The sequence below is a fragment of the Macaca fascicularis genome, chromosome 16, assembly GCF_037993035.2.
Source record: "Macaca fascicularis isolate 582-1 chromosome 16, T2T-MFA8v1.1".
NCBI lineage: Eukaryota > Metazoa > Chordata > Mammalia > Primates > Cercopithecidae > Macaca > Macaca fascicularis.
In genome coordinates, this window is record NC_088390.1 from 67,585,546 (window position 1) to 67,602,113 (window position 16,568).

At 50.9% G+C, this 16,568-nt stretch overlaps 1 protein-coding gene across 50 annotated transcripts in view; it reads left to right on the top strand.

Moving 5' to 3' along the window:
- Nucleotides 1-16,568, top strand: part of MAPT (microtubule associated protein tau) — a 132,291-nt gene that overhangs the window by 110,538 nt on the left and 5,185 nt on the right. For 33 of the 50 annotated variants that reach the window (XM_065531775.2, XM_074020017.1, XM_074019997.1 and 30 more), the window contains 3 exons: nt 5,510-5,602; nt 9,368-9,449; nt 11,658-11,770. In XM_065531775.2, coding sequence (XP_065387847.1) covers nt 5,510-5,602; nt 9,368-9,449; nt 11,658-11,770 — 288 coding nt within the window. The remainder of the gene's footprint in view (nt 1-5,509; nt 5,603-9,367; nt 9,450-11,657; nt 11,771-16,568) is intronic. The other 17 variants (XM_065531781.2, XM_065531782.2, XM_074020001.1 and 14 more) reach the window with 1 other exon arrangement.

Here is a 16,568-nt window from a genome sequence, read left to right on the forward strand (position 1 = left end):
TGTTTTTTGTTTGTTTGTTTGCGACAGAGTCTCACTCTGTCGCCCAGACTGGAGTGCAGTGGCACGATCTCGGCTCACTGCAAGTTCTGCCTCCTGGGGTCATGCTATTCTCCTGCCTCAGCCTCCTGAGTAGCTAGGACTACAGGCACCTGCCATCACACCTGGCTAATTTTTTTGTATTTTTTAGTAGAGACAGGGTTTCACCGTGTTAACCAGGATGGTCTCGATCTCATGACCTCATGATCTGCCTGCCTTGGCTTCCCAAAATGCTGGGATTACAGGCGTGAGCCACCGCGCCCAGCTGGAAAAAACATTTCTATGTATGTGACAGACACTGAGTTATTGCTTAATGTCCTTTGATTCATTTGCTTAATTTCTTTTATGGATTAGTACAGAAAACAAAGTTCTCTTCCTTGAAAAACTGGTAAGTTTCCTTTGTCAGATAAGGAGAGTTATGTAACCCATGACATTTCCCTTTTTGCCTTGGCTTCTAGGAAGCTCAAAGCTAAATGGAATGATCACTCTTGTAATTGTCAGTATTGATGCCCTCCTCTTCTTCTAATGTTACTCTTTACGTTTTCCTGTTTTATTATTGTGAGTGTGTGTTTTCTAATTCTAAGCTGTTCCCACTCCTTTTTGAAAGCAGGCAAATCGGCCGGGCGCGGTGGCTCAAGCCTGTAATCCCAGCACTTTGGGAGGCTGAGACGGGCGGATCACGAGGTCAGGAGATCGAGACCATCCTGGCGAACACGGTGAAACCCCGTCTCTACTAAAAAGTACAAAAAAACTAGCCGGGCAAGGTGGCGGGCGCCTGTAGTCCCAGCTACTCGGGAGGCTGAGGCAGGAGAATGGTGTAAACCCGGGAGGCGGAGCTTGCAGTGAGCTGAGATCCGGCCACTGCACTCCAGCCTACGCGACAGAGCGAGACTCTGTCTCAAAAAAAAAAAAAAAAAAAAAAAGAAAGCAGGCAAATCTTCTTCTAAGACTTATCCAGTGAAAAGTTATGAATAAAAAATGATCATCAAGTCTACAGGTGCTGAGGCTACTACAGAGGCTGAGGCCAGAGGACTACTTGAGCCCAGGAATTTGAGACCTGGGCTGGGCAACATAGCAAGACCCCATCTCCATTAAAACTATTTTTTATTAAAAAAATAATCCGCAAAGGAGTTTATGTGGGGTTCCTTAAAATCGGAGGGTGACATGAATTGATTCAAAGACTTGTGCAAAGGGCGACAGCAACTCCTTGAGAAGCAGTATGAGAAATCCTGTCCTACCTCCTCCCCCAGCTCCAGCCTGGGCTGAGGCACTGTCACAGTGTCTCCTTGCTGGCAGGAGAGAATTTCAGTGTTCACCAAAAAGTAGTATTGTTTTTATTAGGTTTATGAGGCTGTAGCCTTGAGGACAACCCAGGACAACTTTGTTGTCACAAAGGTAGCCTGCGGCTACGGGAACTCTGAGATCTAGATTCTTCTGTGGCTGCTTCTGACCTGAGAAAGTTGCAGAACCTCTGTGGGCCTCACATGGCCTCCTTGTCCTTTATGAGGGGATGGTGGGCAAGAAAGGTGATGTGACATTAGAGATTTATCCATCTCTAAGGGAGGAGTGGATTGTACGTTGAAACACCAGAGAAGGAATTACAAAGGAAGAATTTGAGTATCTAAAACTGTAGGTCGGACACTCCTGTATTGATTGCAGCACTATTCACAATAGCCAAGATTTGGAAGCAACACGAGTGTCCATCAGCAGACGAATGGAGAAAGAAAATGTGGTTCATATATGCAATGGAGTATTCAGCCATGAAAAAGAATAAGATTCTGTCATTTGAAACAACATGGATGGAACTGGAGGACATCATGTTAAGTGAAATAAGCCAGACAGAGGGACAGACTTCACATGTTCTCACACATTTGTGGGAGCTAAAAATTAAACTCATGGAGACAGAAAGTAGAAGGATGGTTACCAGAGGCTGAGAAGGGTGGAGGGGAGTGGGGAGAAAGTGGGGATGGTTAATGGGCACAAAAACATAGTTAGCATGAATAGATCTAGTATTGGATAGCACAACATCGTGACTACAGTCAACAGGAATTTATAGTACATTTTAAAACAACTAAAAGAGTGTAATTGGAATGTTCATAACACAAGAAATGATCAGTGCTTGAGGTGATGGATACCCCATCACCCTGATGTGATTATTACACAATGTATGTCTGTTTCTAAATATCTCATGTACCCCACAAGTATATACACCTACTATGTACCCATATAAATTTAAAATTAAAAATTTATAAAACACACATAAATAAGTACATTCAAATGTAGGCTGGACACTGTGGTTCACACCTGTAATCCCAGTGCTTTGAGAGGCTGAGGTGAGAGAATCACTTGAGCCCAGGAGTTTGAGACCTCATCACCACAAAGAATTTTTAAAAATTAGCTGGGTGTTGTGGCACATACCGGTAGTCCCAGCTACTTGGGAGACGGAGGCAGGAGGATCGCTTGAGCCCAGGAGTTTAAGGCTGCAGTGAGCTACGATGGCGCCACTGCATTCCAGCCTGGATGACAGAGTGAGACCCTGTCTCTATTTTAAAAATAATAAAAAGAATAAATAATAAAAATAAATTAAAATGTAAGTATTTGTATGTTAGAAAAAATACACCCATCAGCAAAAGGGGTAAAGGAGTGATTTCAGTCATAATCAGATGCAGGATAAGCCAGCAATGCAGTTTCTTTTATTTTGGTCAAAGAAATAAGCAAAACAATATTGTAAACACCCAGTCAGTGCTGGCAGCAATATGAGGCTGGCTCTCTCACCAGGGCTCACAGGGGAAACTCATGCAACCCTTTTAGAAAGCCATGTGGAGAGTTGTACTGAGAGGTTTTAGAATATTTATAACTTTGACCCAGAAATTCTATTCTAGGACTCTGTGTTATGAAAATAACCCATCATATGGAAAAAGCTCCTTTCAGAAAGAGGTTCATGGGAGGCTGTTTGTATTTTTTTTTCTTTGCATCAAATCCAGCTCCTGCAGGACTGTTTGTATTATTGGAGTACAAAATGGAATCAATACAAATGTTGGCTAGCAGGGGGAAAATATTCACAAAATGGAATGGAACATATTATTAAACATAGTGCTTCTGATGACCGTAGACCATACAGAATGCTTAGGATATGATATCACTTCTTTTGTTCTTTTTTGTTTTTTGAGACAAAATCTCCTTCTGTCACCTGGGCTGGAGTTCAGTGGCACGATCTCAGCTGACTGCAACTTCCATCTCCCAGGTTCTCCTGCCTCAACCTCCCAAGTAGCTGGGACTACAGTTGCTTGCCACCATGCCCGGCTAACTTTTGTATTTTTACTATAGACAGGGTTTCACCTTGTTGGCCAGGCTGTTCTCAAACTCCTGACCTCCGGTGATCCACCTGCCTTGGCCTCCCAAAGTGCTGGGATTACCGGTGTGAGCCACCGCGCCCAGCCTAGGATATGATATCACTTCTTAGAGCAAGATACAAAATTGCATGTGCACAGTAATTCTCCCAAGTTTAGGTACACAGGGATGGTTACATCTAAACGAGACTTAAAGGAAATACAAAAAATGCAATCCTGATTGTGTTAGGGTGGTAAGAAAACGGTTTTGTTTTTGCTTTGATGAGCTGTTTTTTAAAATTGTTATATTTTCTAATAAAAATACATAGTCTGTTTGAAGGAATATAAAAGATTATGAAGAGATGAGTTAGATGTTGATTCATATTGAAGATTCAGATGAGTAAAATTAAGGGGGAAAAACGGGATGAACCAGAAGCCAGGCTGGAGTCCCAGTCCCAGACCCGACAGCCCAGGCTGATGGGGCCTCCAGGGCAGTGGTCTCCACCCAGCATTCTCAAAAGAGCCACTGAGCTCTTGCCATTTTCAAGATTTCAGAAACCGCCTTGGCATGGCTGGTCTTTCACTGGGATCTCCACTTGGCAATTATTTACATCTGAGACGAATAAAAACCAAAGTGCTGAGATTACATGCGCAGTGGCTCAGGCTTGTAATCCCAGCACTTTGGGAAGCTGAGGTGGGCTGATTGCTTGAGCCCAGGAGTTTCAGACCATCCTGGACAACATAGCGTGACCTCATCTCTACAAAAAATACAAAAAAATTGCCAGGTGTGGTGGCATGTGCCTGTGGTCCCAGCTACTTGGGAGGCTGAAGTAGGAGAATCCCTTGAGTCCAGGGAGGTCGAGGCTGCAGTGTGCCGGGAAGATGTCACTGCACTCCAGCCTGGGGGACAAAGTGAGACCCTGTCTCACTAAGAAAAAAAAAAAAAAAGCACTGTTTCCAGAGTTCCTGAGGGGAAGGTCACCGGGTGAGGAAGACGTTCTCACTGATCTGGCAGACAAAATGTCAAGTTTTTCCAACTCCCTAAACCCTGGTTTTCTATTTCATAGTTTTTAGGCAAATTGGTAAAAATCATTTCTCATCAAAACGCTGATTTTTCGTACCTCCCGGGTGTCTACAGAAAGAACCTTCCAGAAATGCAGTCGTGGGAGACCCATCCAGGCCACCCCTGCTTATGGAAGAGCTGAGAAAAAGCCCCACGGGCGCATTTGCTCAGCTTCCGTTACGCACCTGGTGGCACTGTGGGTGGGAGGGGGCTGGTGGGTGGATGGAAGGAGAAGGCACTGCCCCCTTGCAGGGACAGAGCCCTCTTACAGAGGGGACACCCCGCATTTGTCTTCCCCACAAAGCGGCCTGTGTCCTGCCTGCGGGCTCAGGGCTTCTTAAACCTGGCTGTGTGTCAGAATCACCAGGGGAACTTTTCAAAACCAGAGGGACTGGAAAGACTCCTCCAGATTTGAATTCTAGGTTAGGGCTGGGGGCTGAGATTTTAAAAATCCACAGGTGATTCCCATGCCCAACAGGCTTGAGAACAGCCACAGGAAGTTCTCTGGGAATGTTCCGGTGGGTCTAGCTAGGGGTGAGTGGAGATGCCAGGGAACTTCCTGTTACTCATCAGTGTGACCTAACACGTTTTTCACTGACCCCAGGCTGGTGAACGCTCCCCTCTGGGGTTCGGGCCTGACGATGCCATCCTTTTGTGAAGTGAGTCCCTGCCCCTGAGGACCTGCAATCCCAGCTTCGTAAAGCCCGCGGGGAATCACTCACAGTTCCGGGATGCCTTCGGGGCAGCCCTCTCTCTGTCCCTTCAGCTCCCCTGGGGTGTGACTCAATCTCCCGCCACTCCCCAGACTGCCTCTGCCAAGTCCAAAAGTGGAGGCATCCTTGCGAGCAAGCAGGCGGGTCCAGGGTGACGCGTGTCACTCATCGAAAGTGGAGGCGTCCTTGTGAGCAAGCAGGCGGGTCCAGGGTGACGCGTGTCACTCATCGAAAGTGGAGGCGTCCTTGTGAGCAAGCAGGCGGGTCCAGGGTGGTGTGTGTCACTCATCGAAAGTGGAGGCGTCCTTGCGAGCAAGCAGGCGGGTCCAGGGTGACGTGTCACTCATCCTTTTTTCTGGCTATCAAAGGTGCAGATAATTAATAAGAAGCTGGATCTTAGCAACGTCCAGTCCAAGTGTGGCTCAAAGGATAATATCAAACACGTCCCGGGAGGCGGCAGTGTGAGTACCTTCACACGTCCCGTGCGCCGTGCTGTGGCTTGAATTTTTAGGAAGTGGCGTGAGTGCGTACACTTGCGAGACACTGCATAGAATAAATCCTCCTTGGGCTCTGAGGATCTGGCTGCGCCCCCCGGGTGAATGTAGCCCGGCTCCCCACATTCCCTCACACAGTCAACTGTTCCCAGAAGCCCCCTCCTCATGTTCTAGGAGGGAGTGTCCCAGCATTTCTGGGTCCCCGGGCCGTGCAGGCTGCGTGTACAGAATAGGGTGTCTGACGGACCCTCTCTCCAGCCCCTGCCTGGGAAGCTGAGAATACCCGTCAAGGTCTCCCTCCACTCACACCCAGCCCTGTCCCCAGGAGCCCCATAGCGCATTGAAAGTTGGGCTGAAGGTGGTGGCACCTGAGACTGGGCTGCCGCCTCCACCCCCGACACCTGGGCAGGTTGACGTTGACTGGCTCCACTGTGGACAGGTGACCCGTTTGTTCTGATGAGTGGACACCAAGGTCTTACCTTCCTGCTCAGCTGTGCCTCCTATGTGTTCAAGGCAGGAGCGGATTCCTAAGCCTCCAACTTATGCTTAGCCTGCACCACCCTCTGGCAGAGACTCCAGATGCAAAGAGCCAAACCAAAGTGTGACAGGTCCCTCTGCCCAGCGTTGAGGTGTGGCAGAGAAATGCTGCTTTTGGCCCTTTTAGATTTGGCTGCCTCTGGCCAGAAGCGGTGGCTCATGCCTGTAATCCCAGCACTTTGGGAGACGAAGACGGTAGGTTTGCTTGAGCCCAGGAGTTCAAGTCCAGCCTGGGCAACAGTGAGACCCCTGTCTCTACAAAAAAAATTTAAATTACCCAGGTGTGGTGGTGTGCACCTGTAGTCCCAGCTACTTGGGAGGCTGAGGTGGGAGGATCACCTGAGACCGGGAGGCAGAGGTTGTAAGGAGCCATGATCGCGCCACTGCACTTCAACTGAGGCAACAGAGCGAGACTTTGTCTCAAAAAACAATGGTATAATAATTTTAAAATAAATAGATTTGGCTTCCTGTAAATGTCCCTGGTGAGATTCGGGACTCAGATCCTCAAGTCCCACTGACTCACCCGATGAGCTGAGGCTTCATCATCCCCTGGCCTGTCTATGTCCACGGGGCACCGGAGGCTCCTCTCCCACCAGCAGTCTTGGTGAGCTGAAAGCAAACTGTTAACACCCTGGGGAGCTGGAGGTATGAGACCCTCGAGGTCCACCCCAAGGGAGGCGTTGATTTTTGAGAGCAATCACCTGACCCTGGCTGGCAGTACCAGGACACTGCTGTGGCTCCGGGGCGGGCTGTCTCCGGAAAATGCCTGGCCTGGGGCAGCCACCCGCATCCAGCCCAGAGGGTTTATTCTTGCAATGTGCTGCTGCTTCCTGCACTGAGCACCTGGATCCTGGCTTCTGCCCTGAGGCCCCTGGAGTCCCACAAGTAGCAAGCGCTTGGCCTGCGGCTGCTGCATGGGGCTACTAACGCTTCCTCACCAGTGTCTGCTAAGTGTCTCCTCTGTCTCCCACGCCCTGCTCTCCTGTCGCCCCAGTTTGTCTGCTGTGAGGGGACAAAAGAGATGTGTGCCCCCACCCCTGCCCAGGTCCTTGTTCCTGGGATTGCTGTTCAGCTGTTTGAGCTTTGATCCTGGTTCTCCGGCTTCCTCAAAGTGGGCTCGGCCAGAGGAGGAAGGCCATGTGCTTTCTGGTTAAAGTCGAGTCTGGTGGCCTGGTGGAGACTGCGCTCCTGAGGCGGAGCTGGGGATAGAGCACGCACGGGCTGCGTGGCCAACCCCTCTGGTAGCTGATGCCCAAAGACGCTGCAGTGCCCAGGACATCCGGGACCTCCCTGGGGCCCGCCCGTGTGTCCTACGCTGTGCTCGTCTGTGGGCTAGCCTGTGACCCGCGCTGTGCTCATCTGTGGGCTAGCCTGTGACCTGGCAGAGAGCCACCAGATGTCCCGGGCTGAGCACCGCCCTCTGAGCACCTTCACAGGAAGCCTTTCTCCTGGTGAGAAGAGATGCCAGCCTCTGGCATCTGGGGGCACTGGATCCCTGGCGGCGGCTAGGGCTAGGCGGCCCTAGTCTCTCCCCAGCCTGGGGGCCCCTTCCCAGCAGGTTGGCCCTGCTCCTTCTCCACCTGGGACCCTTCTTCCTCCTGGCTGGGCCCTGGAAGTTCTGCAGGACCTGCCGTCCCCCTCCCTGGCCTCCAGGTATCTTGACCACCGCCCTGGCTCCCACTGCCACCCACTCCTCTCCTATCTGGCCGTTCCCTGGTCCCTGTCCCAGCCCCCCTCCCCCTCTCACGAGTTTCCTCACCAAGGCCAGAGGGAAGAGGGAAGGAGGCCCTGGTCATACCAGCACGTCCTTCCACCTCCCTCAGCCCTGGTCCACCCCCTTGGCGCCGGCCTCAGAGCACAGCTCTCTCCAACCCAGGCCGCACACCGTCCGTCCTCCCTGCCCCCACGTCCTTGCCGCAGATCATGTCCGCCCTGACACACATTGGCCTCAGCCATCTCTGCCCCAGTTAACTCCCCATCCATAAAGAGCACACGCCAGCTGACGTTAAAATAATTTGGGATGGTTCCAGTGTAGACCTAAGTAGAAGCGGGAACCGCTGCCCCCACTGCACCTTGGTTTTTGGTGGCCTTGATAAACCATCTTCAGCCATGAAGCCAGCTGTCTCCCAGGCAGCTCCAGGGCAGGGCTTCCTGGGGAGCTGACTGATAGGTGGGAGGTGGCTGCCCCCTTGCACCCTCAGGTGACCCACACAAGGCCACTGCCGGAGGCCCTGGGGACTCCAGAATGTCAGTCATGACCCGCCCCCAGGCCGCACACAGCCACGGTTTCACAGATGCCGGCCTCCAGGGGACCTGTCTGCCACTCGGAGTCCCCACAGGGTGCCCCCCCAGGGGAGCTGGCTCTCGGACTGAGATCAGCTGGCAGTCCGGACTGTCATTCCCCGAGGGAGCGGTGCCCTGGATCCCACAGGCCTCCCCATGTGTGTCTGTGTCCGTTCGAGCTTGCTGAGACATTCAATCTGTTGGTTTCTGCTGTGCCGCCTACCCACCCTGTTGATGATGCTTTGCTCCTGTTGCTAAAGACAGGAATGCCCAGGACCCTGAGTGTGCAGGTGCCCGCTGGCTCTCACGTCCGAGCTGCTGAACTCCGCTGGGTCCTGCTTACTGACCATCTTTGCTCTAGTGCTGTCCGTGGAAGCTTTTCCTGGAATAAAGCCCACCCATCAACCCTCACAGCGCCTCCCCTCTTTGAGGCCCAGCAGATAGCGCACTCCGGCCTTTCCAGCAAGATTTTTCAGATGCTGTGCATACTCATCATATTGATCACTTTTTTCTTCATGTCTGATTGTGATCTGTCGATTTCATGTTAGGCAAAGGAGTGACTTTTTTACCCTTAAGCCTTTGCTGAGCAAATGTCTGGGCCTTGCACAATGACAACGGGTCCCTGTTTTTCCCAGAGGCTCTTTTGTTCTGCAGGGATTGAAGACACTCCAATCCCACAGTCCCCAGCTGCCCTGGGGCAGGGTTGGCAGAATTTCGACAACACATTTTTCCACCCTGAATAGGGTGCGCTCCTCATGGCAGCTGGGAACCACTGTCCAATCAGGGCCTGGGCTTACACAGCTGCTTCTCATTGCATTACACCCTTAATAAAATAATCCCATTTTATCCTCTTTGTCTCTCTGTCTTCTTCTCTCTCTGCCTCTCCTCTTCTCGCTCCTCTCTCATCTCCAGGTGCAAATAGTCTACAAACCAGTTGACCTGAGCAAGGTGACCTCCAAGTGTGGCTCATTAGGCAACATCCATCATAAACCAGGTAGCCCTGTGGAAGGCGAGGGTTGGGATGGGAAGGTGCACGGGGTGGAGGAGTCCTGGCGAGGCTGGAACTGCCCCAGACTTCGAAAGGGGCTGGAAAGGATTTGCTGGGTAGACCATCAAGGAGAGTTGAGTGTGGAACTTGCGGGAGCCCAGGAGGCGTGGTGGCTCCAGCTCGCTCCTGCCCAGGCCATGCTGGCCAAGACAAGGTAAGGCGGGAGTGAAGTCAAATAAGGCAAGCACAGAAAGAAAGCATATGTTCTTGGCTGGGCGCGGTGGCTCACGCCTGTAATCCCAGCACTTTGGGAGGCCAAGGCAGGCGGATCACGAGGTCAGGAGATTGAGACCATCCTGGCTAACACGGTGAAACCCCATCTCTACTAAAATTACAAAAAATTAGCCGGGCATGGTGGCGGGCACCTGTAGTCCCAGCTACTCAGAAGGCTGAGGCAGGAAAATGGCATGAACCCAGGAGGCGGAGCTTGCAGTGAGCCGAGATGGCGCCACTGCACTCCAGCCTGGGTGACAGAGCGAGACTCTGTCTCAAAAAAAAAAAAAAAACACACACACACACATGTTCTCGCTTATTTGTGGGATCCAGGAGATAGATAATAGAAGGATGATTATCAGAGGCTGGGAAGGGTAGTGAGGGGATGGTGGGGGGATGGTTAATGGGTACAAAAAAAAAAATAGAATAAGACCTAGTATTTGATAGTGCAACAGGGTGACTATAGTCAATAATAATTTAATTGTACATTTAAAAATAACTAAAAGATAGCCAGATGCACTGGCTTACGTCTGTACTCCCAGCACTTTGGGAGGCCGAGGTGGGCATTTGAGACCAGCCTGGCCAACATGGTGAAACCCCATCTCTACTAAAAATACAAAAATTAGCTGGGCGTGGTGGCGGGCACCTGTAATCCCAGCTACTCGAGAGGCTGAGGCAGGAGAATCACTTGAACCTGGAGGCAGAGGTTGCAGTGAGCCAAGATCTTGCCACTACACTCCAGCCTGGGTGACAGAGCGAAACTCTGTCTCAAAAATAAAAATAACTAAAAGAATATAAATGGATTGTTTGTAACACAAAGGACAAATGTTTGCGGGGATGGATACCCCATTTTCCATGATGTGATTATTACACATTGTGTTTCTACATCAAAACATCTCATGAACCCCATAAATATATATACCTACTATGTACCCATAAACATTTTTAAAAAAAAAAATTTTCAAGGTGAAGAGGGAGGCAAGATGCTGGCCTTAAGCCCTAACCCGGGATTCTCCCAGCAAGCTGTCCACAGGTCTTCTCAGGCTTGAGGTGCAGCTATATGGATGTGTGAGCTTGGTCCCCAGCCAACATGGAGACACTTCACTATCGGCAGCAGCTACAGCACAGGAACCCTGGGTCACTGCCGTGTCCCCTCTGTGACTTTGTTTAAACAGAAAATGATGCTCTGGGCTGGCCGCGGTGGCTCACGCCTATAATTCCAGCACTTTGGGAGGCTGAGGTGGGCGGATCATGAGGTCAGGAAATCGAGACTATCCTGGCTAACACGGTGAAACCCCATCTCTACTAAAAATACAAAAAACTAGCCGGGCGTGGTGGCGGGCGCCTGTAGTCCCAGCTACTTGGGAGGCTGAGGCAGGAGAATGGCGTGAACCCGGGAGGCAGAGCTGCAGTGAGCTGAGATCGCGCCACTGCACTCCAGCCTGGGTGACAGAGTGAGACTCCATCTCAAAGAAAAAATAAAAAAATACTTGACTTACTGGAAGCCAACCAATGTATAATTTAGAATAATTTCTCCTGGGTTGAGCTGTCACTTACCTTTGCAGTATCTCAAGAGGAAGAGTTTACTGTGTAAATATTGATGCATACTTTGATTAGATAGATGAAGCAAACTATTTTCAAGCACTTTTCAAGGACTTACTTGTATCCAAACAGCATTCTAAAGGAAAGTCTTACCTACTTCTAAAGGCTGGTCTCTACTTGAAACCTCTTGCTTGGCCCTGGTTCAAGTCCTGCTGCAAACCTGGAAGTCCCGTCACTGTCTTCTTCCCTGCAGAGCAGTGGCTCCCGATCTAATTTTTGCTGTGCCCCAGCAGCCCCTGGCACTTTGCCCTGTAGACCACAGACCTCATGTAATGTGTGCTAAGTCCACGGAACTGCGGAAGATGATGGCAAGATGCTCTTGTGTGTGTTGTGTTCTAGGAGGTGGCCAGGTGGAAGTAAAATCTGAGAAGCTGGACTTCAAGGACAGAGTGCAGTCGAAGATCGGGTCCCTGGACAATATCACCCATGTCCCTGGCGGAGGAAATAAAAAGGTAAAGGGGGCGGGTTGGATGCTGCACTTGGGTATGGGCATTAATCAAGTCAAGTGGACAAAGACTGGTCCAGTTCCCAGAGGAGGAAAACAGAGGCTTCTGTGTTGACTGGCTGGATGTGGGCCCTCAGCAGCATCCAGTGGGTCTCGACTGCCTGTCTCAATCACCTTCACCAGGAGCTTTAGCACATTTCACAGCTGGGCTCCAACCTGGAGAGGCTGACTGATCGGTCTTAGGTGCAGCTCAGTTGCTGGAGTTTTTGTTTTTATTTATTTTTAAGTATTTGAGGCAGGGTCTCTGTATTAGTCTGTTCTCACACTGCTAATAAAGACATACCCAAGACTGCGTAATTTATAAAGGAAAGAGGTTTAATGGACTCACAGTTCCACATGGCTGGGGAGGCCTCAAAATCATGGTGGAAAGCAAAGGAGAAGCAAAGGCATGTCTTACATGGCAGCAGGCAAGAGAGCGTGTGCAGGGCAACTCCCATTTATAAAACCATCAGACCTCATGAGACTTATTCACTATCATGAGAACGGCATGGGAAAGACCCGCCCCCATGATTCAGTTACCTCCCACTGGGTCCCTCCCATGATACATGGAATTATGGGAACTACAATTCAAGATGAGATTTGGGTGGGGACACAGCCAGCCCGTATCATTCTCCCTCTGTCATCCAGGCTGGAGTGCATTAGCATGATCTCAGCTCACTGCAGCCTCTACCTCCCTGGGTCAGGTGATCCTCCCACCTCAGCCTCCCAAGTAGCTGGAACTACAGGTACCTGCCACTATGCCCGGCTAAATATTTTGTATTTCCTGTGGAGACGAGGTTTTGCCATGTTGCCCAGGCTGGTCTTGAACTCCTGAGGTCAAGCAATATGCCCACCTCAGCCTCCCAAGGTGCTGGGATTACAGGTGTGAGCCACAGTGCTTGGCCTAAGTGGCTGCAGTTTTTAAAGCTCCCAGGTGATTCTTTAGTGCAGTCAAAAGTGAGAACTAGCTGGGTGCGGTGGCTCATGCCTGTAATCCCAGCACCTTGGGAGGCCAAGGTGGGCAGATGGTTTAGTAGAGATGATCTCTACTAAAAATACAAAAGTTAGCTGGGTGTGGTGGTGCATGCCTGTAATCCCAGCTACTTGGGAGGCTGAGGCATGAGAATCGCTTTAACCCAGGTGGCAGAGGTTGTAGTGAGCCAAGATCATGCCACTGCACTCCAGTCTGGGGAACAGAGTGAGACTCCATCTCAAAAAAAAAAAAAAAAAAAAAATGAGAACCACTGTCCTAGGCCCTGATGTTTGCAGACAACTAAAAAAGGAAGTGGACATCCCCAGTCACCTGTGGCGCACCAAGAACACATGGGAACATAATCTAATTTTCTAAATGGGTTACTAGGCACTTAGAGCAAAACAATGATGCTGAAATCCTGATTTCAGGAAAGCCTCTGCCTGCCTGTTGTGGAAGTGTCCACACGAGGCTCCTGGGGCCTTGGTGTCCCCAGCAGTTTCTAGTCTCCAGGTCTTGCTGTGGGTGTCTGTGCAGTGAGGGTGTGTGTGGCGCTAAGCGAGATCTGTCTAGGGCTGGCACAGGATGCGGTCTGGTAGCTGCTGCTTCTCTTCTGCAGAAGCGCAGCCAAGCACCCTCTGGGGTTTCCTGCCCACACCCAGCCTGAAGTTCTGGGAGTGGCTCACTTTCCAACCTTCAGGGTCTCCCAGGAGCTGACTGGGGCATGGTAGAGGGAAAAGGATTGTATTAGTCTGTTTTCATGCTGCCGATGAAGACCTATCCGATACTGGGCAATTTACAAAAGAAAGAGGTCTGATGGAGTTACAGTTCCACGTGGCTGGGGAGGCCTCACAATCATGGCGGAAGGTGAAAGGCTTGTTTCACATGGTGGCAGACAAGAGAAGAGAGCTTGTGCAGGGGAACTCCCCTTTATAAAGCCATCAGATCTCGGGAGACTTACTGTCATGAGAACAGCACTATCATGAGAACATAGGGGCAGGGAAAACCCGCCCCTACGATTCAATCCTCTCCCATCGGGTCCCTCCCACAACGTGTAGGAATTGTGGGAACTATAATTCAAGATGAGATTTGGGTGGGGTCACAGCCAAACCGTATCGGGGTGTCCCAGAAAGGGTGTGGAATCTGAGACCCAGCTCGGCGTGAGGAAGTTTGCTTCTCGAGGTGGCCCAGTCGGGTGGAAGTGGCAACCAGGCTGTCTCTCCACCAGGCCACTCAGGTGGCAGCTGAGAGACCCCTGCCCTGGTCAGTCTCCGCCCTCCCCTCTTGCCACTGCATCTGGTTCTGAACAGATGGGCACCCTCATCTTGTGTTTGTGATAAATGTCTAACCATGTAGTTTTGTGAGAAGTGTTTGCCGCAGATGCTGTAAACTGTGGCCTGGGGCAGACCTCACCTCCAGACAGGCCCTGAGGCTGGCGAGGGCACTGGCCCATAGTAGCTGGCCGAGAGCTCTCAGGTTGTGCCACGCAGGACACAGGGATACTTTTCAGTGCCTGGGTCACTATCCAAAGTGAGAAAACAGCGGGGGACCAGGAGGCTGCCCGCCTCAAGGGATGTGGGGGCCGGGCCCAGTTATCTGAGGAAGCAGTCAGCTTCTCTGCTGTTTCCACCACCCAGGCCGCCCCTGGTCTAAGGCAGGGCCTCCCAGCCTTGGGGCGCTTTAAAGATACCTGGGCCTGGCCCCGTCCCCACAGTCTGACTGAGTGGGTTGGGATAGGGGCATGGGCATTGGCGATTTCCTGGGTGAAGGGAGGCCCGCTGCAGTCTCTGGAAGCTTCTCTGTGTTAGGAAGAGCTCTGGGCTTGACTCTGCTCGGAGAGTCAAGATCCGCAAATCCTCTCAGCCTCAGTTTCTCCTTCAGCAAGATGAAATGGAAATGCTGTACCTACGTCCCAGGGTGGTTGTGAGACCCCCCCCCCAAAAAAAACAATGTTCTGGAAGGTTCCTGGTGCGTTGCAGTCCTCTAAGAACCTGAGTTAGAGCCATGCTGAGTCTCAGCTTCTTGGCTCCTTCTGTTTCCAACTTGTCCATGTGATGGCTCAGGAAGGTGGGCAGGGCCCTGCCCCTACTCAGAAAACATCATCCTGGTCCCAGGGATCCCCGCAGCGTTAGTCCCGTTTTCCGTGTGTTGAGAAAAATTGCTAACAAGCAGTGGGGCACACCACCAGCCTCCTGGGTTCCTTTCAGTTTGGGGATTTTTGGACATTCCCAGGAATGTCAACTTTCTCTTAAAAAACACTTCAAAAAACATTAACATAAATATTTTTATCAAAGCTTGTATTAAATGGTCTTTCAAGAAAATACAGTAACAGGCCAGGCATGGTGGCTCACGCCTGTAACCCCAGCACTTTGGGAGGCCAAGGCAGGCAGATCACCTGAAATCAGGAGTTCGACACCAGCCCGGCCAATGCAGCAGAACCCCGTCTCTACAAAAAATACAAAAATTAGCTGGGTGTGGTGGCACACACCTGTAGTCCCAGCTGCTCGGGAGGCCGAGGCAGAATTGCTTGATCCCGGGAGGTGGAGGTTGCAGTGAGCTGAGATTGCGCCACTGCACTCCAGCCTGGGTGACAAGAGTGAAACTTTGTCTAAAAAAAAAAAAAAAAGAAAAAGAAAAAGAAAATACACTAATAGAGAACAATCTGTTTTTCAAAGTAGTGACTGCAAATGAACAAAATATGCATCTAGCTTAAACGGGAGCATGGTTTTCTCTATGCCCATTCAAGCCTGCTGCAATAGGGGCCCTTCAGCCTGGATCCATGGACTCCTAAAATTATATGGAAAATGGCTGTGTGGGTGTGAGCGTGGGTGGACATGTGCACACATATTTTTGGCTTTACCAGATGCTCAAAGAGCCTAGGACCCAACAAGGGCTGAGGATAACCCTGTCGGCCGCTTCAGGGTCATCAGGAATTCCTGTGCGCTGCTCACTTCTCCAGTGAGCGCCTTCTGCTTCCGCGTTTCCTGGTATCCTTCGGGGCTCCTGGCTAGGTCATGTGTTTCTCTACTTTCTTTTTTTTTCTTTTTTTTTTTTTTGAGACGGAGTCTCGCTCTGCCACCCAGGCTGGAGTGCAGTGGCTGGATCTCAGCTCACTGCAAGCTCCGCCTCCCGGGTTTACGCCATTCTCCTGCCTCAGCCTCCCGAGTAGCTGGGACTACAGGCGCCCGCCACCTCGCCCGGCTAGTTTTTTGTATTTTTTTTTAGTAGAGACGGGGTTTCACCGTGTTAGCCAGGATGGTCTTGATCTCCTGACCTCGTGATCCGCCCGTCTCGGCCTCCCAAAGTGCTGGGATTACAGGCTTGAGCCACCGCGCCCGGCCTGTTTCTCTACTTTCAAAAGGGCTTCAGCCAGGCACGGTGGCATGAGCCTGTAGTCCCAGCTGCCCGGGAGGTTCAGGTGGGAAGATTGCTTGAGCCCAGGAATTTGAGGCCAGCCTGGGCAAGTAGATAGATAGGTAGATGATAGATAGATAGGTAGATAGATAGATAGATAGATAGATAGATAGATAGATAGATAGATAGATAGATGGATGTATAATAGATGGATAGATAAGTCGCTAGACAGACTCCATCCTAAATCACCCATCCACCCACCCACACATAAAAAGGCCTTTGTCATGTCATGTTTTGTGGCCCACCTGCCAGTGCTGCCCACAGTTGCTGCCCCTCCAAACTCATCAGTCACTGGCAAACAGGAGGAATGTGTGTGGCTCATGTCTGGGCATCAGTGGCTGTGGGAGACATCCTTGATCTTCTCCAGCTTCTCCTTCCACAT